Source organism: Dreissena polymorpha, chromosome 1, assembly GCF_020536995.1.
Source record: "Dreissena polymorpha isolate Duluth1 chromosome 1, UMN_Dpol_1.0, whole genome shotgun sequence".
NCBI classification, from domain to species: Eukaryota; Metazoa; Mollusca; class Bivalvia; order Myida; family Dreissenidae; genus Dreissena; species Dreissena polymorpha.
In genome coordinates this window covers 2890667-2915093 of record NC_068355.1, presented here as the reverse complement: position 1 = coordinate 2915093, position 24427 = coordinate 2890667, and the positions used below count along the sequence as shown (strand labels likewise).

At 35.4% G+C, this 24427-nt stretch overlaps 1 protein-coding gene across 1 annotated transcript in view; it reads right to left on the bottom strand.

The window, feature by feature from the left end:
- Positions 1-13579, bottom strand: part of LOC127868698 (plexin-A2-like) — a 73673-nt gene extending 60094 nt beyond the window's left edge. Inside the window, exons 1-5 of the mRNA XM_052410693.1 lie at positions 13419-13579; positions 5927-6049; positions 5280-5392; positions 2367-2484; positions 640-769 (exon numbers count right to left, since the gene is read on the bottom strand). Coding sequence (XP_052266653.1) covers positions 640-769; positions 2367-2484; positions 5280-5392; positions 5927-6049; positions 13419-13535 — 601 coding nt within the window. The 5' untranslated portion in view covers positions 13536-13579. The remainder of the gene's footprint in view (positions 1-639; positions 770-2366; positions 2485-5279; positions 5393-5926; positions 6050-13418) is intronic.
- Between the last annotated feature and the right edge of the window lie 10848 nt (positions 13580-24427).

The window sequence follows — 24427 nt, the reverse complement described above, 5'->3', positions numbered from 1 at the left end:
GCCGAGCTAAAAAACTAACTATCATTGTCAAAATAAATAACAGTTTTTAATGTTTTGAGCAAATTTCACACAAAGTGGGTTGAAAATAGTGACTTTTTCAGTTTTCAAATGTTTTTACTTCAGCCAAATAAGGAAAACTGCCCTGCCTCTTGGGCAATAAATGTGACCGCTAGATTGTTAACATTTACAAGTGTTTTCTTTAATTTAACCTAGTAACCTGTTTTTTTAACTCAACTTACCCAGTATCAATCTTGGCAAAGATACTATTGTGACGATTGTGCTGACCAAGATGCATAAAGATTGGGCGATAAACGCGGCCTTTATAAACTTCAAAAGCTTTTTCTTGTATTTGACTTTGTGACCTAGATTTTGACCCCACATGTCCTTATTTCAAACTAAGCTGAGATTAAAGCAAATGTTTTACCAAATTTCATGAAGATTGGGCAATGCATGTGGCCTTTGGAGTGTTAACAAGGCATATGTTGACAATTGACAAGCACAATGCATTAGAGATAAAATTCATCAAAAACGCTCAGACACTTTTAGCATGCTATAAGGTCTGATAAGTATCTTATTTGCATACAAGTAATTTTTTAATGTAAAACACACAACACACAATTTAACAAAAAAGTTTCCCACCAGTCATATTGCATGTGAACATTGCACCATTTCTGGTTGCATTTGTGATTGTTCCATTTGACCAACGACAAAAGTATTGATACATCTGACCATCAGGCTGACTCGGTGAAGGTCTCAATTTAATGACAACCTGAAACAGAAAAATATTTGAACTGAATGGGATCTGTTGAACATACTTCAATAATAATAAAGAGTGGAATTTAAAGCCATACAAATAAATTGTAATAGAATTTATTACTTTTAAAGTGGATATAAAACATTTTCAGATTGTATTAATTTTGAAAAATGCAAATTTTTAAGAAACTTTAGGAATGGTTTAGATAGGAGGTGTTGTTCAAAACCTAGTGAAATATTGTTGATGATGTAGCAAAGCATAACTTGAACACAAAGAATTCTAATGCTTGGAAGAATAACACAGACAAAAAGGTATGTATAATCAAACGGCAAAAATACAACTAAAGTATAAGTCACAGAGAAGTAGTTTTTCCTCATTGCAATTCACTTCTATAAGATTTATGTACTGATGAAGTGTTAAAGTTGATTGCTGTCATTGTTTTAAGTGCTTCAGAGTAAAGTTCAGTATGCAAATAGCTACAAAGGGCAAAAGCTCCTAAATATACTGTTTATAAGAGGTATCGTTTTTGTGCTCTATAATTCTTTTAAACAAGATCAATCAACATGGAAGTTTCAAATAAATATGTTTATGCATACTTAAATTTAAGCCAAATACATAGCCTTAATGACTCCAGACCAGCCTGCTCAACCATGCAAAAAAAATCAAGTTTGAAGTGGAGATCAACAGTTCTTTTATACACCACCTTTACCTTTACAAAGCAGGTAATTAAAATACTAGCTGGCCCAATAGGTATACTATTCTTCCACTTCTTACAACATAACATTCTTTTTTTGTTATTCACCTATAAAATGACTGTGAAGACATATTTGATATTGAATAAAGAGAAATTGTGTAAGTGATAAGTTGCATATAAACCTTCATTTATCATAGTATGAAGCAAATTCTGACAAATGGTAAGTACAGAAGCTTAAATATTAGATGAAAATACTATCTAAAGATCAACATAAAGTAATTATCAAAAAATTTTTTTTGTAAAACATGCCCCCTTTCTTGCAGATTTATCATGAAAACGTTTTATAGTATTGCATGTCCATTCGACCATGACATTTTTACCTCAAAATCAACAGGAATTTTCTTTTATTGCCAAGTAACAGAAAAGCACTTCTTGTTATTATAGGTCAAAGGATTCTGGAAATGAGTTGTGGAAAAAAATCCATGTAAAAAGCCCAAGTGACCTTAACCTCTAATCAGCAAACAAATTTAGATGCTAGTAGATTAAAGCATTCTCTACATATGGTGTGAACACAATAGTTGTGTTTTAAGCCCATGTGACCTTGACCTATAACATCTAACCTAATAATTGATACTAATCTCCCCTAAAGTCCAAGTACTTACCACAAAAATTTGCAAGATTGCAGGTGAAAGTGTTCTTGAGATATTAAAGGGAATCAAATATATTGTTAAAAACCCATTTAATCCATAAGATCAGAAATATTGTTGGAACAAAATAGCTAATTCAATTAATTAATTCACATGTTGCATTGAAACCTTAAACTGATATATTCACTATTAAAGTCGAAAAAAGATATACATTCTATGTAGACTGGTCAGTACAATTAAATGTACCTGTAGAATACCAAAATGTCTATACCTTTCCTGAGCTAGATGTGGCCCCTTTTGGTTCTATGTCCAACGATATACAGGAAGTTAGGGATGATCTCCAGCATTCGCCAGTTTTATTACAGGAACAGTCAGACTGTAGAGAGGCTCTGAAATAACAACTCTAAGCATTAAGTATGAGTAATTGCTTGCAACAAAAAACTAGAGCTTTGTCACAGACGTGACGAATACAGCCACATGCCCCATTGACACAGAATATTTTGCATGTTGTTTTCACAAAAAACCACGGACACCATGCTCAATGTTGAAAACGCACTAAGTGACCCCATGACCTAGTTTTTGACCTGGCATGGCCCATGTTCGAACTTGACATACACATCATCTAGATACAACTTTTGACCAAGTGTGGTGAAGATCGGATGAAAACTACTTGAATTAGAGAGCGGACACCATGCTCAATGTTTAAAACGCACTAAGTGACCCCGTGACCAAGTTTTTGACCTGCCATGACCCATGTTCGAATTTGACAAGACATCATCTAGATACAACTTTTGACCAAGTTTGGTGAAGATCGGATAAAAACTAATTGAATCAGAGAGCGGACACCATGATGAATGTGTAAAACGCACTTAGTTACCCCATGACCTAGTTTTTGGCCTGGCATGGCCCATGTTCGAACTTGGCCTAGAGATCATCAAGATACAACTTCTGACCAAGTTTGGTGAAGCTTGGATGAAAACTACTTGAATTAGAGAGCAGACACCATGCTCAATGTTTAAAATGACTAAGTGACCCGTGACCAAGTTTTTGACCTGCCATGACCCATGTTCGAATTTGACAAGACATCATCTAGATACAACTTCTGACCAAGTTTGGTGAAGATCGGATAAAAACTAATTGAATTAGAGAGCGGACACCATGATGAAAGTGTAAAACGCACTTAGTTACCCCATGACCTAGTTTTGTGCCTGGCATGGCCCATGTTTGAACTTGGCCTAGAGATCATCAAGATACAACTTCTGACCAAGTTTGGTGAAGCTTGGATGAAAACTACTTAAATTAGAGAGTAGACATCATGCTCAATGTTTAAAACACACTCAGTGACCCCGTGACCTATTGACCACGTCCAAATAGCGATTTGGGACTAATGGATCAAGTTTCATGAATATGGACAATAAATGTAGCCTCTAGAGTGTTCAAAAGGTAAATGTTGTCAACACAATGGACAGTTTATGATTCACATTGCACTACAAACGACAGAAAAAAAGGCAATCATAAAAGCTCAGCATAAGCACATTGTGCTCAGGCTGGCAAAAATGTATTCAGTTGAATAAACTTATCATTATATAAAATAGCAATTGTAAAACTTAACAATGATAAAAAAAACCTAACAATTATAAAATTATATTAAACAAACATGGTAATTCTTTTAACTAAAGAGGCATTAACTTGATAAAAGTCTTTGCAAACTGTGAAAAATTCAGCTGGCATCTCTACTTATTTCAACACAAACAGATAATATAAGTGAAAACATGTGTGTAGAAAGATAAACACTTTGACACGTTTTTATTTAACATGAAATGTGAAGCAGAAGAGTCAAGAATTACTATCAACTTTGATTTTTGCAGTAATTAAATATAAGCAAAGTTGAGATGACGAAACTCAGCTGCATTAATAATGCATATTTGGTTATATTTAACTATCTGAGGGCAAATAAGTTTTCACTGTATAGCTCCACACTTGAATGTTCCCTGTCACACACTAATATGCCAATCAATTTAATACAGTAGATTGGTTTGAGTATAAAGTTTTAATTTGATAATTGACAATGCACTGATATCTTGACAAATCCTTAAGACCTGGTTCTTGCTTGCACCACTATATCTCAGCATGCTTGAAACTTCATAGTTGTAACTTGAAAGCCCTCTTAAAGAGACTGCAGGTTTGAACTAGTCTTTTATGAAGGGTTTTCAAATTATGTCTAAACATTTTGCTATGATCTGGGCCTTAACATATGACCCATGAGCCTAGTTCCTATGAATGACTTTTCACTACAATCCTTGTTAATTTGCCATGCCATCTGAAAGATCTCCCATGCTGCACAAAAGAGTAAGAGGCATATTTTTGTTATTTCACATCAGACCTTTAACAAAACATCATTAAATTTGACCAAGTATTATGGTTCTAATGTGTGCTCATCTTGTAGTTCACTTCAAGTCTTTCATTATAATAATCCATTTATAAAAGACAATAATGCTAAATGCATACTGCTTAAAATGAATTTGTTCTACTTCATCTTAGACTTTTAAATGTAGCTTTGGCTTTGAAAATACTTTAGTATTGTCCTAGACTCCATTGTATCTGCATTATATCACTTTTATTTGAAAACCAGCTAGTCGAAAAAATCTAACCCACATATAGAGTGCATATGTGAATACATACGTGCAAAATGGCCCCTAATTTTAACAAATGTTAAAGTAGTTACCTAATGGACGTATATGGTCATTTAAATATGGGTAATACATGTTTCAAGTATGAATGAAATCCCTCTATATTAGCCACCCCAAAAAACTAGCTAACCAAACAACTTAAACCTAGTTTTGATGCTGATGCCCATGCAATTGCAAGAAAATAGCTTGCATTTTCTTTGATAAATCAAGCTGAAACACTGACAAATTGGATAATCTTATGATTAAGATCTTCAAAATTGGCATGACATTTGTGAAGATATAAATAGATAATTGTCTTTATTTGAATCAATTGAAATCAGTGAAATAAGAATTGCCATAAGAAATGTTCTTGAGCTCTGCTGTTAAATCAAATAATAATCGCTTTCAGTTTTTACAATTCTAACATTAAGTTTCTTTAAGCAATTACTGTTGGTTAATCAAATATATAAGTTTCAATCTCTTTTATCTGAATGTTAATTGGAAAGTTTACAAACCGTTGTTCATAAATGCACCATCCACACAGGGGATTTTTTCCTTTCATCACAATAGAGTTCACACAGTGGTTGCCAGCATATTCAACACATCGAGTGCCTGCATATTTGTTCAACTAAAAAAAATAAAAACAAATATTAATTTATTAGTGGCTAACAACAAAAAAACATTCATAAGTTGGAATAGTTCTTCAGGCATGCAGGCTTCCACACTAAACAGTGAGAATATTTAAAAACAAAATGAAGGGAAATTATAAATACAGCTGCTGGTCCTGTCTGAAAGCTCTGTTTTATTAAACAGACATTAACAAAAAGAACAGAAGAACAAAAGATGCAATTATATCAGTTATACATTTAAAGAATAAATTGTTAAGTAAATTTGTTAAACATCAGTTATACTCCGTCATGGCATTTTGAAAAGATTTGCAGCAAAATAAGATAATCTTATTCAAGTTAATTGTAATTCATTCCAGGGACCTATACAAACAAAAATTTGTTTGTATAGGTCCCTGTTCATTCCTTCTTGATGTACATGGTTTAAAGATTCCCCTTGAACTTTGGGATTTATCATGTTGCTGTTCTTCAAGCCTATCTGTTTGATTAAAAGAAGTTTTATTGTATCAGTAAACTAAAATTAAGTCTAACCATACCTCATTCTTGGTCAGTACAAACAGTGAGTTAGCAATATCATTGTGCTGGTATAGACCCAAAATGGGTGAGTCTTGTACTTCAAATCTGTTGTACCTCATGTATGTGCCATCAGTATTGACAAACTGAAATGTTGCGATAAATTATTTTGATTAAGTCAGTTAAACAAGTTACATTGTTTTCAATACATCTTTCATAAGAATCATATTTCAAATAATTGTTGAGTTCTTCTGTCTATGTTCAAATAAGAAAACTAGATAATAAACAAACACCACAGCCTAACCTATAAGTAAACAGAAATATCAATTGCTTGTACATTAATATTTATATAAACACTTCAAAAGGTTGAACCACCGTGAGACACTACTCCCAGGCAAACCAAATGAAAGCCATCATCTTCCTCCCATTTTCTGAAAAACAATCCCTGTTGTTTTGTGGTGTTTCCCCCCGCCCCCTTCGAAACAAGTCCATCTGTGTGTCTGCGCATCTGTGGGAAGTTTCCTGTCTCCGGAATAACTTTGCCAAATATTAATGAATTTTGAAATAAGTGCATATAAATGTCCAACATCACAATCCAACAAATCTATTGTAACATCTAACTGCCTAAATAAAAAATCAAGCTCCTTCTAAAAAGTCAAAGTTCAAAGTTGGCTTAGAAATTCATGTCTCAGTATAACTTTGCCATAATTAGGCCATCCTTAAAAAATTGTTTGGCATAACCCGACCCAGGTAAATTTGTGTGGGTCGGTAGGTAGGGATTTTATTTTTTTTTAGTAATTTTTTTTCTGACATTGAACTCCGCCATATACCAAACTGAAAGGTAATTATCAAATAAAGCTCCAAGTCTTCTGCCTCATGAAAGGAAATTGGTAAAGATTTTTCTGCACCGTCCGTATCACCGCACGTGTATTTGTAAGTCTATTTTTTCTATAAAGAACTTCGAAAATATAATATAATCGACGAAAAATACTTTATCCGAAAAATTGTACGCATTTTGCACATGAAATAAAATGTTCATATCGTTTGACTACAGAAAATGAAAACACGTAACAGGGAAAATACGTAATTAATATACTATGTGGTTGACATATTACTTTACAATAGCATAGTTTGTGAGTAAAAAACAACAAAGTAATTATAACATTTTAATTTCAATCAAGAACAGAAAGGTGCAACATCTTCGACATGTAACTAATTATTTAATTATCATCCTTTAATTCAGATCAATAGTCAGTAGAAATTTGTAAAGTGATCAGCTTACAAATAATTTATTAGTGTTACGCTTCTTTTCATTTGCTTATTTTTTATACGACTTTTGCCATCGGCCGTTAAATTGTAGGCAGACGACAATATCAACTGTGTATTCCATTATCTGCGCATGAATGACCCAATATTACCCGATAGCGAACTCAATGTTGATTGGCCAGCTACCATATGCGCTTCAAATTGTTCATGGAAACAAAAGAATTTTTAAGAATGGCCCAATATATTCACCCAGCAGAATTATCCTTGAAAATTCAAAAGAAAATTAGCGCCACCTCAGAAGTAGTATTAGTTCATTTATTCATACATCGCCAAAAAGAGGTGGCACCCGTGATTAACAGACGTGATGCCCCCACATTCTACTTTTGTCTACAAACTGTATATGTCACAAACAGGCTGATAAAGAAAAAACTTTTTTTATGTTTTAGAGTGACCTTGACCTTGGGGGGTACTTTCAACACAATAATATATGATATAGTTAACATTTGTGCTAAGTTATTTCAAAATCCGTCAATATAAGGCCATCCTTAAAAATTCTTTTGTTTGGCATAACCCGACCGACCCACTAAAATCGGCCCGACTGAATTATTTTTTTTGTTACTTTCCAAAAAAATTTTTTTTTTGCTCGCCGAAACTTCTTTCCGCTAAATTTTTCCTTTGCGTTTTTTATCCTTTCCGGTTATTTGTGTCAATTATTTGAATGCTCTTTCAATGAGATAGCAATGAACAAAACGCGTACCGGTATTTATTTGAGTCGCTTATTTATTTGACATATGCATATGCGATTAATTAGACTTTAAATACAATTAAACCGCTCCTGTTTTTCTCCCTTGAATTAAAATACGCTGCTGTCGTTGAGGATAGTTTGGGAGTAAAAAAATTAATTAATTAATTATCACCGTTCAACACAATAATGTATGTTATAGTTAACATTTGTGCTAAGTTATTTCAAAATCCGTCAATATAAGGCCATCCTTAAAAATTCTTTTGTTTGGCATAACCCGATGGACCCACTTAAATCGGCCCGACTGAAATTTTTTTGTTACTTTCCCCCAATTTTTTTTATTTTGCTCACCGAAACTTCTTTCCACTAAATTTGTCCTTTCCGCTTTTTATCCTTTCCGGTGCATAATTTGCGTCATTTGATTGAATGCTCTTTCAAGGATATCTAGAATAGCAATGAACAAAACGCGTACTGGTAATTATTTGAGTCGCCTATTTATTTGACATAATGCATATGCGATTAATTAGACTTTAATTACAATTAAACCGCTCTGGTTTTTCTCGTATCCCTTTAATTAAAATACCCTGCTGTTGTTAAGGATAGTTTGGGAGTAAAAAAAACAAATTAATTAATTATCACCGTTCAATTCAATTCGGCAATCGGCAGAGATGTGTAATATTATCACCATATAACTAATTAATTAATTATCACTCTTTAATTCAGATCGGTAAATATTCAGTAGAAAGATAAAAAGCGGTCAGCTTAAAAATATTTATTGACGGGTATTGTCATGTTTTTGTTTCATTTGCTTATCTCTTTATACGACTTTCGGACCGGTCGCTTATAATTTTGGAGGCAGACGGCAATATTAAATGTGTATTCAAATTATACAACATCAGTGCGCATGAATGACCCAATATTATCCAATAGCTCCACCGTTCTCACGTTTCATTCGAAAACGTCATGTCATGTGTAAGCAAGCTCAATGCTGATTGGCCAGCTACCATGTGCACTTCATTAACAATAAGGTCAAGCAATGTCTAATCGGGTACAGACCTGGTTTCGTTAACTGTTCTAATTGCAAACACTTTCATTGAAACAAGGAGACAAATATAGAAAACCAGTCCGGATTAAAAAGGGTGGATGTTTTCAACGAAATTTTACTACATTTTCGCATTTTCGCAAATTAGATTTTTCTTGAGCCAAATTTTGAATAGTTTTGCAAATTACTCAAATTGCAACGACAGCGCGAGCATTGCGGACGTGTTATTATTGGAATAAATGCTCACTACTACAGGCCTCGCGCTGTCGTTTGCCATTTGCGAAAGTATAGCAAATTTGGCTCTAGAAAAATATAATTTGCGAATATGCTTAAATCTTGTTAAATTTCATTGAAAACAACCGCCATATTAATACGGATTGTTTTTTTTAACTATTTTTCTCTTTGTTTACATGAACAATTTGAAGCGCATTTGGAAGCGGGCCAATCAACATTGAGCTTGCTATCGGGTAATATTTGGTCATTCATGCGCAGATAAAGGAATAAACAGTTGATATTGTCGTCTGCCTACAATATAACGGCCGATGGCAAAAGTCGTATAAAAAATAAGTAAATGAAAAGAAGCTCTTTATAGTAAAAATATACTTACGAATACACGTTTGGTGATACAGACGGTGCAGAAAAATCTTTACCAATTTCCTTTTATGAGGCAGAAGACTTGGAGCTTTATTTGATAATTACCTTTCAGTTTGGTATATGGCGGAGTTCAATGTCAGAAAAAAAAAATACTTAAAAAAAAAAAAATCCCTACCTACCGACCCACCCAAATTTACCTGGGTCGGGTTATGCCAAACAAACAATTTTTTAAGGATGGCCTTGTATATGTTTTATTCAACATATTTCACATTATTTTATAAATCGGACAATGCAGTGCGATTAGGCAAGATTAATTCACCCACAAATGTAAAGAAACGTACAATCACAATCCATTTTGAAACGTAGGGACCTTTATAAGTTGTGCTATGGTGGAGTTTTTGAAAGCAAATTGATGATTTTTGCCTGTGTGACGAGAAAATGTGCACCAGATTGATACGCTAATGCCATCAAACGATTGCGCTCAACATATACTAGTTGCTACATGCACATACACATTGGCCTCTTGCGGATATAATAGATAATTTTGTATTTTTCCAAAACAGATAGAGCCAATGCCAAGGAGGTGGCACTAAGAACAGCAGGTGGCACCAATGCACGAAATATGAATCAGCACATGATTAACATTTGATAGATTAATATGTTCCTTTCCATATTTGTTTATATTTTTTCAACGTAACGGTATATGCCTAAACCCAAATCTGTACATATCATATACTATAAGACACATTCTATAAAAAACAAGCAAATTCATTGAATTGATATCCCCGCCAATATGCCTCTGGACACAGAAGTGTTATATTTGACACTAAAAAAGCATTTTTTAAGTTACAAAGGGCCATAACTCCGTTATTAACAGATGGTGTACAATGCCATTTGGTGTGCATCATCCTCTTATCCATATATATACTCATACCAAGTTTCAATGAAATCCGCCAAAGCACATCCAAGATATGGCTCCGGACACAAAAGTGCCGGACAGAAGGACGGGAGGACGGACGGACCGACAACGGCAAAACAATATCCCTCCGCCTATGGCGGGGATAACAAGATGAACATTTACAAGAAACAAACTCAATTAACATGTCAGAAACCTGAATAAAACATATTGTCCAATAATACTAAATAAATCAAATACTAGTAACATAATTTTCAACATTCTCAAAATGTTTCTTTTATAACACATTTGTTTATAGAGTAAGATAATTCACGAAATAATCAAAAGATGTTACTTCTGCTTGAAACGACGAGATTTGTCCCCTTATCCAAATGCTTAATTGACTCAAGGTAAATGTAAATGAATCTTGATTAGGCTAAAATTTATTGTCTGTCCTCACTTACTTCTCAAACAAGGATATCAGTAAAACATATGGATGCTCCCCAATGATGCTTTGTCGATATATGGTTTAATTGTGTGGAAAAAAGTGTGACCTTGAGAAATTTTTTTATTAGCCTCAGTGACCTTGACCCCAGTGACCTCAAACCTCATCAACAAGAAACCGTCGGAGATGGGTGATGCTCCCCAAAGTTTTTTTCATCACAATATTACACTATATATTCAGATAAAAGGAAACGTCTTGAGGGCACAGTAGTTGGGGAAACAAGATTTTTTTATAGAAAAAATTTCAAAAGGCGATAAATCTGTGAAAAATCATCCGACCAGAACCCACTGATAATATGCACATCTCCTCTTGGTATTGTGAAGCTTCCCATAAAGTTTCATTGAATTCCGGTCATTAGTTGCTGAGAAATAGCCCGGACAATAATTGCACTATATGTACAGTTCATAGAACAGGGCCCTCAATCTATCAAATCTGCCGCCGAATTTCGGCGGCAGTCCCCCACCTGAAAAGTATTCTTTTTTCCCCTTTTGGGGGGAAAAATTCCCCCCCCCCCCCAATTTTTTTTTTTTTTTTTAAAATAGAAAGATGTGTCTCATGATTATTATATCTCAATTCTATTTCAATTTAATCTTTTCAAACATACTAAATAATGAAAAATGCAATATGGTGCAAACATGTACAAATGAAATAATGAGAGAGTAAGTAAAAAAAATCCCCCCAAAAGGGAAACGCCGCGAAAATTCCACCTCCTAAGGGCTGCGGACCCCTTCCCCCAAAGTAGTGTGAGGGCCCTGTAGAAAATTTCAAAGGGCCATAACTCTGTGAAAAATCATCCGACCAGAACCCGCTGATAATATGCACATCTCCTCTTGGTAGTGAAGCTTCCCATAAAGTTTCATTGAATTCTGGTCATTAGTTGCTGAGAAATAGCCCGGACAAGAATTGCACTATATGTACAGTTTATAGAAAATATCAAAGGGCCATAACTATGTGAAAAATCATCAGACCAGAATCCGCTGATAATATGCACATCTCCTTTTGGTAGTGAAGTTTCCCATAAAGTTTTATTGAATTCCTGTCTTTAGTTGCTGAGAAATAGCCCGGACAAAAATTGTGCACGGATGGACGGAAGGACGGACGGACGGACGAAGCAGCGACTATATGCTTCCCCCGAAATAAATTTTGGGGGAGCATAAAAAGGTAGAGGTCCATGCAAGGTACCTACATCCCAAATATATAAGAGATCGATCAAATATTGAAGATGCTATGAGAAACTGTAACAAAAGTGTGACGGAAAATCTATTATTAGCCTCGGTGACCTTGACTACAGTGACCTCAAACCTCATCAAAAGGTAGAGGTCCACGCAAGGTACCTACATTGCAAATATGTTAGAGATCCGTAAAGTATTAAAGGCGCTATGAGAAACTGTAACAAAAGTGTGAAGGAAAATCTATTATTAGCCTCGGTGACCTTGACCTTGAACTCAGTGACCTCAAACCTCATCAAAAGGTAGAGGTCCATGCAAGGTACCTACATGCCAAATATGAAAGAGATTGGAAAAGTATTGAAGGCGCTATAAGAAACGGTACCAAAAGTGTGACGGAAGGAAGAAAGGAAGCAAGGACAAACTGGCAACTATATGCTCCGCCGAAATTTTATTTTGGGGAGCATAAAAATTAGGACAGGCCTCTTTCTTTAATCGATATCTTTTTATACTTCGGTTACTTTCCAGTTTTAAAGCATATTCAATGACTGAAATTGTCAACAGCTTTTTGAATCACAATCATGTTTCTTAATAATTATGTAAACTGCTTGTTCGATCATATTTCACTATCATCCAATAAAGAAAAAAAACACGAACATTCAACCTGGAATACCACACAAAAATAGTACGGTCGGAAAAGAAAATTAAAACAGTTGAAATTGTGCATTGGTGCCGTTTAATGTCATTTGCGCAACCTCCTTGACATTTGCTCCATCTCTTTTGGAAAAATACAATATTATTAGACCGACTAGTGGCCAATGTTTTAGTGCATTCAACAACTAGTATATGTTCAACGAAATGGTTTGATGTTGTTTGCGTTTTCATTGGATTGACATTTTCTCGTCACACAGACCAAACACATTGATATGCTTTCAAACACGTCACGATTAAACAACTCTGACAGGTCCTCACTTTGCAGATGGGTTGTAATTGTGCGTTTCTGTACATGTGTGGATGAATAAATCTTCGCTGAATCACACTATATTGCCCGATTTTTTTAATAATTGAAATATGTTGAAAAACATATAAAACTTAAGCATCCTGTAGAATTATCAGTGAATCTCCAAAACATCCGGTCCTTAGCGCCACCTCAGAAGTAGCATTGGCTCATTTATTAATGCATCACAAAAAAGAGGTGGCGTCCGTTATAAACGATTGTGGGCATGCCCTGGGGACACGTGTCCTGTTCATTTATAAATTCCCAACCTCATGAGTTTTATGTTTAGGCATTTTATAATTACTTACCTGCAAGACAGATCCAGTTGATGTCCCAACTAACAAAACATGCTGACCATTCAACACTGAGGCATGAATTGTAACCATGATGCCTTCCTGAGAAGTTGAGCTGGCTACATATTCCATTTGAAGAACTGACCAATCCACCGAATGGAAGAAATTAGGATCAATAGGGTTTGTGCTATTTTGCAATTCCGTTCGTATACCATCTGTTATACCTGTCTGAAATACATACACAAACTACTTTTAAATCAAATACAAATTATAGGTCAGAAATACATTTCAGAAATTTAAGTTATTGAATTTGTCACATAATAATTACAGTGAATAAACAAGAAATGTACCAGATTTGCATTAGGTAGGCCACAATTTTCCTTAAAGTAACTTCCATTTGTAATTGAACAATTCAGGATGAAGTTGATCCAGGATTCAACTGCCTGTTTGTTTATATCATCCAATGGTTTGGTGCACAAGACACTGCCATCATCACTGGATTCTGTTGTGAAGGTGGCTGCTACAGTAGGTGTACCATTGATATGCAGAAGAATTGCATTCTTCAATATTGTGTACTGTTTACCAGTGTTATCTTGACAGTATATTACAAAGTCTGTGTAAGACTTGAAAATGTCTACCTCTACTTTGAGAAAATTCTGATTTAGCCTCACCACTTTGGAAACCATTTTTGTTCTATTTGGTAGCTGCATCTGATTAGTGAAAAAGTAGCTGTAGTGACTAAACCTGAATGTGGAAACATAGGTAATCCTATAACTATCAAGCTTTTCTTTAAATTCTATTTTATATGTTAGTCCACTGTTGACAGTCCACACACTAATAGGAAAGTACATCTTATTTGCATTTGAAACACCGCTTCCATTAGTTATTGCTATTACAAGATAACTACTAGTTTCTGTCAAATGTGCTTGAGCAGGCCATTCTATGTCTGTTGACACTGTAAGGCCATTTTCAACTTTTCCACCTGTTGCTATATTAGAACTGTTCCTTTTCAGTTTTAAAGTTTTTAAGTCTCTCGTTTTACATATCCCTCTGTCCCCGCTACTACACTCAATCAGTTCATCAGCCATGCTGTTGACTAACAATATCTTGTTCACATTAGATACACAACTTTCATAACATATACTTTCTTTTTCCTCTGGATTTAACAGAAATGTGGTTTTGTTGAACTTGTACACATATTGATTGCCACCAATGTACAAACTGTTGTTATAGAATACCATCTTGCTGAACTGCTCTCCTTTTTCTTTGTATTTTGATACCAGTTTTTGTGCTCCACATGTTACAGTTAGAACTGCCACAAAAAGCAAGATAGATAACCGTAGAGCATCCATTATTCCATTGAAATGTTGGGTATACCAGTATTGATATTATATCTGAAAATAGAGACACATTGTTCATTACAATAAGGCATTTATCAATTTATCATAATCACAAGACAACCTTTCTACCCTTAGAACTTTGTTTATTTTTTAAAAATCCACATACAAAAAAATCTCACCAGCATACCACCAAGTACAAATTAACAAGCTGGCCTTTTATAAGAAGTCATGTTTTCAACAAACCAAGGACTAGCAAAATCAAATGTTCGTAATGTCTTTGTTGTCCCAAAGTATGAACAATAAAAATATGTTATAGAATTGCTAATTGGACAACTTCATAGCTTTTTAAAGAATAGACAAGAAGCCAATATAAAATTTGGCCACCCTTCAAATTATTTTCAAACTTAGTTCAGAAACCATGAGAACAGATCATCTGAGCAAGCATTATTGAGATAATTTGATTTCTAGAATATTAAAAAAAAGTTGGCCTAAAATGCTGTATTAATAAAGACTACATGCTGGTTAATGTTGCAAAGTTCCACCACGTTAGTAGAAGTTATGGGAAACGCAAGTAAATATTAACATTTTATCATGTATCAGTTACTATCAAATTGAATGATGAAAGTCCAGAAAAAGCTGTTATATGACAAGATTTTACATTTTGCCTCAAGTGTGACCTTGAGCTTTGATATAAGGTTATATGTGTTATTCTGTGTGTTGCACTTGACACATTGTGATCATTTGTGATCTATTATTTTAAAAATTCATGATGAATGACAAAGTAACAATCCCGACATGCTCTGATTCAAACACACCATGCATGCAGAACGGAGTGCATACTTTGACCATTGTAAATTAATGAATGGCACGACTACTTTCGTTGTTTATTATACAGCGATCAAGCGCCAAGCATTGTTAAAAACATTAACATAGATGCCATAAACGATGATGTGATTTCGTTAAATGGCCTTTTACACTCACAAAAGTCAAATTTCAAATTCGAAATTTAATTAATAATAAAAGCAGTGGCATAGATGGAATACCTGCGGAGTTTTATAAAAATTCATTAAACAATTAACATTTAACAATATTACACCTTTCTTAGTATTACTTTTTAATTGAATTTTTGAATCTGGTTATTTTCCTAAAACTTCGGGTCAGAGTATTATTAAAGGTAAATTCATTACCGTACTAAAAATATGTATAGCTCACTCTTTTCCAGTGTTAAAGTACATCATACCATTAATACAGCTGTCACTAATTCTGCTGCGAATTATAAAAAAAATTGTCAAATTACTATATCCGAGTTTTTTCAATGTAATATTGGTACCAGTCAGGGGGACAATACCAGTTCTTACATATTTGCTCTATTTATAGATGAATTATCAGTAATGCCACGGGAAACATGTGGGTCTGGAAATTTTGTTTCAGATGAAATACCGGACATTTTATGCCTCATGTTTGCAGACAATATTGCTAGCTGTGCCGAAACGGCCTTTAAACTTCAACAACAGTTAAACATTGTTGAACAAATTTGAATTAACACGGGAAAATAAATACCACTTTCACTTATAAATACATGGGAATATTGTTCATACCCATATTATCATGGAATGCGGCGCAAGATAAACTGAGCTCACAGGCCCAAAAAACAATATTCTTAATTTATAGCTATAAAAGGACTTTTGGAAACTATTACCTATTAAAGAACTCTGTTTACTTTTTGATAGCATGGTAAAGCCATTATATATTGTGTTACGGCTAACAGATAGAGTACAGCCCACCCAGAACCAACATAATCCTCGGTCATGCCACGGCCAATATCTTTAATACTTGGCGGTCACGGCGTGTGTTCATGTGGCGTATCACCGAGGCACACAGCACACATCCGCGCAACGACGCCGACTCTGTATTAACCTCGCTTACTTTCGCGGAAATAAATCCGCTGCATACATTATTTACACAGCAGATCGTGTGAAAATATATAACAATAGGCATATATTCTTGGCGTTTACTCAAACTGGAAATCTGAAATTCGAAATTTGGAAATCCGGAACAAAGATGGTGACGATCACAGCTTCATTGCTTTATCCGTCCGTTTAATCGTTTTTAATCGCTAAGAGGTTAACAACTTCAACAGCAAATTGGTGTTAATCTGTTGTGTAATGTCAATAAAGGTGTGAAAAACTGGCGAGTCAGTGTTTATTACATGTATTCCCTATCAGAGCAGTACGTGTAAGAAAAATACATGAAATAATCCAGGCAATTTATTAACATGCTTTCGCATATTAATTGTTAGTGTTAACAGATATTCACTTTCATTTTTACCCGTTGTCAAAAGGTCCCCAGGAAGCATGTTTTTTTACTTCGTATGACGCAATAAAACATTTTTTTTGTACATGATCAGATTGCATCTATATCTAAATTTAAATTCGCTCGTCCAATGAAAGCTGTGTCCCATAATGCACTGTACTTTTTACACTTCTGAAAAATGGCATGGGCATATGGTGTTGTTTATGAAATTCTTAAACATATTTATCGTCATTAATGTTTAAGACTATTTTTTCGTAAGTGATGTTGTAACAATATTGGATTATTGATAAATGTGATCATTAAAACAGCGGTATGTATCCCGTTATCGATACAATTCGGTTTATATGCATGAATATGCGAATCACCGATGATCTCCACTGTGATCACGGCGAATCACCACAAAATTGCGAAGCCAACAAGGTCTGTTTGTAAAACATGCATGCCCCCCATATGGGCTCTCTGTTGTAGTGACAGCCATTGTGTGAATATGTTTTTTGTCACTGTGACCTTGACCTTTGACCTAGTGACCTGAAAATCTATAGGGGTCATCTGCCAGTCATGATCAATGTACCTATGAAGTTTCATGATCCTAACCATAAGCGTTCTTGAGTTATCATCCAAACCATTTTACTATTTTGGGTCACCATGACCTTGACCTTTGACCTAGTGACCTGAAAATCAATAGGGGTTATCTGCGAGTCATGATCAATCTACCTATCAAGTTTCATGATCCTAGGAATAAGCGTTCTTCAGTTATCATCGGGAAACCATTTTACTATTTCGGGTCAGTCAACTTGACCTTTGACCTAGTGACCTCAAAATCGATAGGGGTCATCTGCGAGTCATGATCAATGTACCTATGAAGTTTCATGATCCTAGGCATAAGCGTTCTTGAGTAATCATCCGGAAACCATCTTACTATTTCAGGTCACCATGACCTTGACCTTTGACCTAGTGACCTCAAAATCAATAGGGGTCATCTGCCAGTCATGATCAATGTACCTATGAAGTTTCATGATCGTAGCCATAAGCGTTCTTTAGTTAGTATCCGGAAACCATTTTACTATTTCAGGTCATCGTGACCTTGACCTTTGATATAAAGACCTGAAAATCAATAGGGGTCATTACTGCGAGTCATGATCAATCTACTTATCAAGTTTCATGATCCTAGGCATTAGCGTTCTTGAGTTATCATCCGGAAACCATTTTACTATTTCGGGTCATCGTGACCTTGACCTTTGACCTAGTGATCTGAAAATCAATAGGGGTCATCTGTGAGTCATGATCAATGTACCTATGAAGTTTCATGATCCTAGGCATAAGCCTTCTTGAGTTATCATCCGGAAACCATCTTACTATTTCAGGTCACCATGACCTTGACCTTTGACCTAGTGACCTCAAAATCAATAGGGGTCATCTGCTAGTCATGATCAATGTACCTATGAAGTTTCATGATTGTAGCCATTAGCGTTCTTGAGTTAGTATCCGGAAACCATTTTACTATTTCAGGTCATCGTGACCTTGACCTTTGATATAGTGACCTCAAAATCAATAGGGGTCAACTGCGAGTCATGATCAATCTACCTATCAAGTTTCATGATCCTAGGCATTAGCGTTCTTGAGTTATCATCCGGAAACCATTTTACTATTTCGGGTCATCGTGACCTTGACCTTTGACCTAGTGATCTAAAAATCAATAGGGGTCATCTGCGAGTCATGATCAATGTACCTATGAAGTTTCATAATCCTAGGCATAAGCTTTCTTGAGTTATCATCCAGAAACCATTTAAATATTTTGGGTCACCATGACCTTGACCTTTGACCTAGTGACCTCAAAATCAATAGGGGTCAGCTGCCAGCCATTATCAATCTACCTACGAAGTTTCATGATCCTAGGCATAAGCGTTCTTGAGTTATCATCCGGAAACCATTTTACTATTTCGGGTCATTGTGACCTTGACCTTTGACCTGAAAATCAATAGGGGTCATCTGCGAGTCATGATCAATCTACCTATCAAGTTTCATGATCTTAGGCCTAAGCGTTCTTGAGTTATCATCCGGAAACCATTTTACTATTTTGGGTCACCGTGACCTTGACCTTTGATCTAGTGACCTCAAAATTCATGATCAATGTACCTATGAAGTTTCATGATCCTAGGCATAAGCGTTCTTGAGTTATCATCCGGAAACCATTTTACTATTTTGGGTCACCGTGACCTTGACCTTTGACCTAGTGACCTCAAAATCAATAGGGGTCATCTGCCAGCCATTATCAATCTACCTACGAAGTTTCATGATCCTAGGCATAAGCGTTCTTGAGTTATCATCCAGAAACCATTTTACTATTTTGGGTCACCGTGACCTTGACCTTTGACCTAGTGACCTCAAAATCAATAGGGGTCATCTGCCAGCCATTATCAATCTACCTACGAAGTTTCATGATCCTAGGCATAAGCGTTCTTGAGTTATCATCCGGAAACCATTTACTATTTCGGGTCACTGTGACCTTGACCTTTGACCTAGTGACCTGAAAATCTATAGGGGTCATCTGCGAGTCATGATCAATCTACCTATCAAGTTTCATGATCCTAGGCCTAAGCGTTCTTGAGTTATCATCCGGAAACCATTTTACTATTTTGGTTCACCGTGACCTTGACCTTTGACCTAGTGACCTCAAAATCAATAGGGGTCATCTGCGAGTCATGACCAATGTACCTATGAAGTTTCATAGTTAGTAAGTGTTGCAAGTATGAAAGCAATAGCTTTGATACTTAAGGAATAAAATTGACCTAAACACAAAACTTAACCAAAATTTTCAATTTTCTAAGTATAAAAAGGGCACATAATTCTGTCAAAATGCACGCCAGAGTTATTTAACTTTGCCTGCCCAGTCCCCTCATGATAGTAAGTAAGTGTACCAAGTTTGAATGCAATAGCATTGATACTTTCTGAAAAAAGTGGACCTAAACGCAAAACTTAACCAAAATTTTCAATTTTCTAAGTATAAAAAGGGCACATAATTCAGTCAAAATGCATGCCAGAGTTATCTAACTTTGCCTGCCCAGTCCCCTCATGATAGTAAGTAAGTGTACCAAGTTTGAATGCAATAGCATTGATACTTTCTGAGAAAAGTGGACCTCAATGCAAAACTTAACCAGACGCCGACGCCAAGGTGATGACAATAGCTCATAATTTTTTTTCAAAAAATAGATGAGCTAAAAAAACCTGCAACCAAGCGTTGGTACCCGTTAGTGCTCTTGTTGTTTAGTTCCATTATTAACTTATGTTTTGTAAAAACATAATATAGAACAAGAGCACTGCATAACGGGTGCCGTTACGCTCCGCTACGGGTGCAGTTTTGAATAAATGAAAGATTGTCAGAAACTTATTTTTTTTTTTAGAGGTCACAGTGACCTTGACCTTTGACCTAGTGACCTAAAAATGGGTGTGGTGTGTAAAACTCATCAAGGTGAATCTACATATGAAGTTTCAAAGTTGTTGGTGGAAGCACTTTGATTTTAAAGCCAATGTTAAGGTTTAAGCACGGTGGACGGCGGACGCCTGATGGCGAGCTGGCTATGACAATACCTCGGGTTTTCTCCAAAAACAGTCGAGCTAAATATCTGGACTACCTAAAGATCATTAAATGCATTTTAAACAGGCAACATTTTGTGACCTTCCAAATAAACAAATTTAATTTTCCTGAAAAATGTATTGTTTGTAAGAAATGCATTTAAATATTTAGTTTATGTTCAAAAGCGCCAGGTCGGAATGGAATGTAGACTATTCACACCAGACGTATCACCAGCTATAGTGTTAATTAATATAAAATTATACAATTAATTAAATACACAATCTTAATAACTTAATCCATTCCAAGTAATTGTTTAGATTTCAGTCAGTTCATAAGAAACAGTTTCTGCTCAAATGTGTTGGGGTTTTTGGCTGACATTTTGAAGCTTAATCTTGACCTAGATTTCTTGCCGTAATTTATGTAGCTGAAAAATTGAACACTAATCTGCGCATTTACACATTTATACAGGGACAATACTTCTTCATAATTTTAGTATAGGTCTATCAATACACAGCTGTCTCAAAGCTTGTTGAAGACAAATATAAATGTGCCATGCTCTGTGAAAATGGAGTTTAATGCATGTGTGTACAGTGTCATCCCAGATTAGCAGTCCGCTAAGGCTAAGCAGGGACAATACTTTCCGCCTAATCTAGATTTTTGCGAAGAAGAGTATAATCTTTAAATGAAAAATATCATAATAGCGGAAAGTGTTGTCCCTGATTAGCCAGTGCCGCCTGCCAAGGCTTGTCTGGGACGACCCTTAATGTACATGCATAAAACTCCCTTTTCACAGAGCAGTGACAGCCCAAATACTTTGCAAAAATTTATCAGCAGCTTATCTCACATAAGAAAACCCAAAATTCACCACAAATAAATTAACTTAAGGGTGTATCTACTTCCTTGTTTAAGTAAGACAAAACCTCTCATGATTTGTGATATGTGTTCGTAAACTTGTTGATAACATACAAGTACAATAGATAAAAAAAAAACTATTTTGTAAGATAACAACCTCGCAGTGATAACTCAAAGATTCAAGTCTACATAATTTGATCAAAGGTCAAGGGTGCGCTATGAAGCAGTGTTCCATATCTTTCATTGTAAGCAGCATAATAAACATTCCCAGCAAAACAATGAATGAACACTGGCAGGGCTTGACACTAACTTCTACAAATTGGTGTCCACAAGGAACCCTGCCTATTAAAATATGAGCAAAAACCTGGGAAAAACTGGTGTCCCTCACCAAAATTTGGGGGTATCGGGTTCCCGGGACACTGTTAGGTTCGAGGCCTGGACAATAACACACCAGTATATATTTTTACTTTAACATTGTGAACATTCTCACTAAAAACCATTCCAAGTACCAACATTACTAAACAGTTTGGACAGCAACTACGCCCTTCCTGACATTTCAGCCACTCCATGCACTCACTTCAGCCTGCTCAGTAATATGTCCCATACAGTGTGGTTTTCAGCTTCCCCCTTGACTGTCAGCTCTCATCAGTCAATGATTAATGTTCAACCACTTAAGGAAAAGCTTAATCACAGGGAGTCATTGATTAAGTATCCTAATTATTAATTACAACTGTATTGTATAAACAAGCACTCTTTAATCTGCATACTGACATCATAATAGACACATACAAGGTTTCAAAATCCCACGATATGATTAAAGTTGTAATATAAATAAAATCTATGACAAGCAATCCTGTACATAACATCACTGATATAAAGAAGCATCCATTTAATAAAGATTTGCCAAATTGCAGATTGGTACATCAAGTAACTGAACACGTATGCACCTATAACAAACATTAGCCCCCAGTAAAATTGATCAGTAAAACTGATTTCTAAGCAAACTGTGTACAGCGCATTTAGAGATAAAACTGATGTTAAAAGAATAAGTGTTTTATGAGCTATCAAATGTTTTTGAAAAGTTTATATTGGGATAGAAAAGGTATATTACAAAAGTTATGATATTGCAAATTTGTTTCATTTTCATGTAAAAAATAATCCAAATGCTCTTTGGAATTAAACACATGCTCTTCTGAAATAAAATATTAAACCACTATACTTGTGAAATAGAAATATAATCATTAGATTGTAGAAAAATTAAAATATGGTTGGCATTTGTGGTTGCATATTTTAGAAGCCAATTGATAAACACTGAACCTGAAATAAAACAACAATTTGAATACTTTGAAAACAGTAACAGCATTGGTTCATGATTTTTATCTTCAAGTCATTGAAAGTATTGTATTTGTTTGTGCATTTTTTTGTACCATCCTGAATCATAATATTCATATTGTCATATCACGTCATATAACAATGTACAGTTATCCTACTTTCACTTTTCCTGTGTCAAAGCTGGTCTACCGGCAATAATTAAGTGCACACACTTAACCTAGTAACTGACAACTGTCCAACTTGTAATAAACAATTGTATTACCAGTACCCACCCAATTTATTACCTGTACCCGCCCAAGTTTATTACCTGTATCCGCCCAAGTTTATTACCAGTACCCACCCAAGTTTATTACCAGTACCCACCCAAGTTTATTACCAGTACCCACCCAAATTTATTTCCTGTACCCACCCAAGTTTATTACCAGTACCCACTCAAGTTTATCACCAGTATCCACCCAAGTTTAGTACCAGTATCTACCCAAGTTTATTACTAGTACCCACCCAAGTTTATTACCAGTACCTACCCAAGTTTATTACCATTACCAACCCAATTTATTACCAGTACCCACCCAAGTTTATTACCAGTACCCACCCAAGTTTATTACCTGCACCCACCCAAGTTTACTACCAGTACCCACCCAAGTTTATTACCTGTACCCACCCAAATTTATAACATGTACCCAACCAAGTTTATTACCTGTAACCACCCAAGTTTATTACCAGTACCCACTCAAGTTTAGTACCAGTGCCCACCCAAGTTTATTACTAGTACCCACCCAAGTTTATTACCAGTACCAAACCAATTTTATGACCAGCACCCACCCAAGTTTATTACCAGTACCCACCCAAGTTTATTACCTGTACCCAACCAAGTTTATTACCAGTAACCAAGCAAGTTTATTACCAGTACCACTCAAGTTTATTCCCAGTACCCACCCAATTTTATTACCAGTACCCACCCAAGTTTATTTCCAGCACCCACCCAAATTTATTACCTGTACCCAACCAAGTTTTTTTACCTGTACCCACCCAAGTTTACTACTAGTACCCACCCAAGTTTATTACTAGTACCCGCCCCAGTTTATTACCAGTACCTACTTAATTTTATTACCAGTACCCACCCAAGTTTATTACCAGTACCCACCAAAGTTTATTATCAGTGCCCACCCAATTTTATTACAAGTACCCATCCAAGTTTATTACCAGTACCCACCAAAGTTTATTACCAGTGCCCACCCAATTTTATGACCAGTATCCATCCAAGTTTATTACCAGTACCCACCCAAGTTTATTACCAGTACCGACCTAAATTTATGACCAGTATCCACCTAAGTTTATTACCAGTACCCACCCAAATTTATTACCAGCATTCACCTAAGTTTTTTACCAGTACCCATCCAAGTAAATAACCTGTACCCAACCAAGTTTATTACCAGTACCAACTTAAGTTTTTAACAAGTATCCACCCAAGTTTATTACCAGTACCCTCCCAATTTTATTACCAGTACCCACCCAAGTTTATTTCCAGCACCCACCCAAATTTATTACCTGTACCCAACCAAGTTTTTTTTACCTGTACCCACCCAAGTTTACTACTAGTACCCACCCAAGTT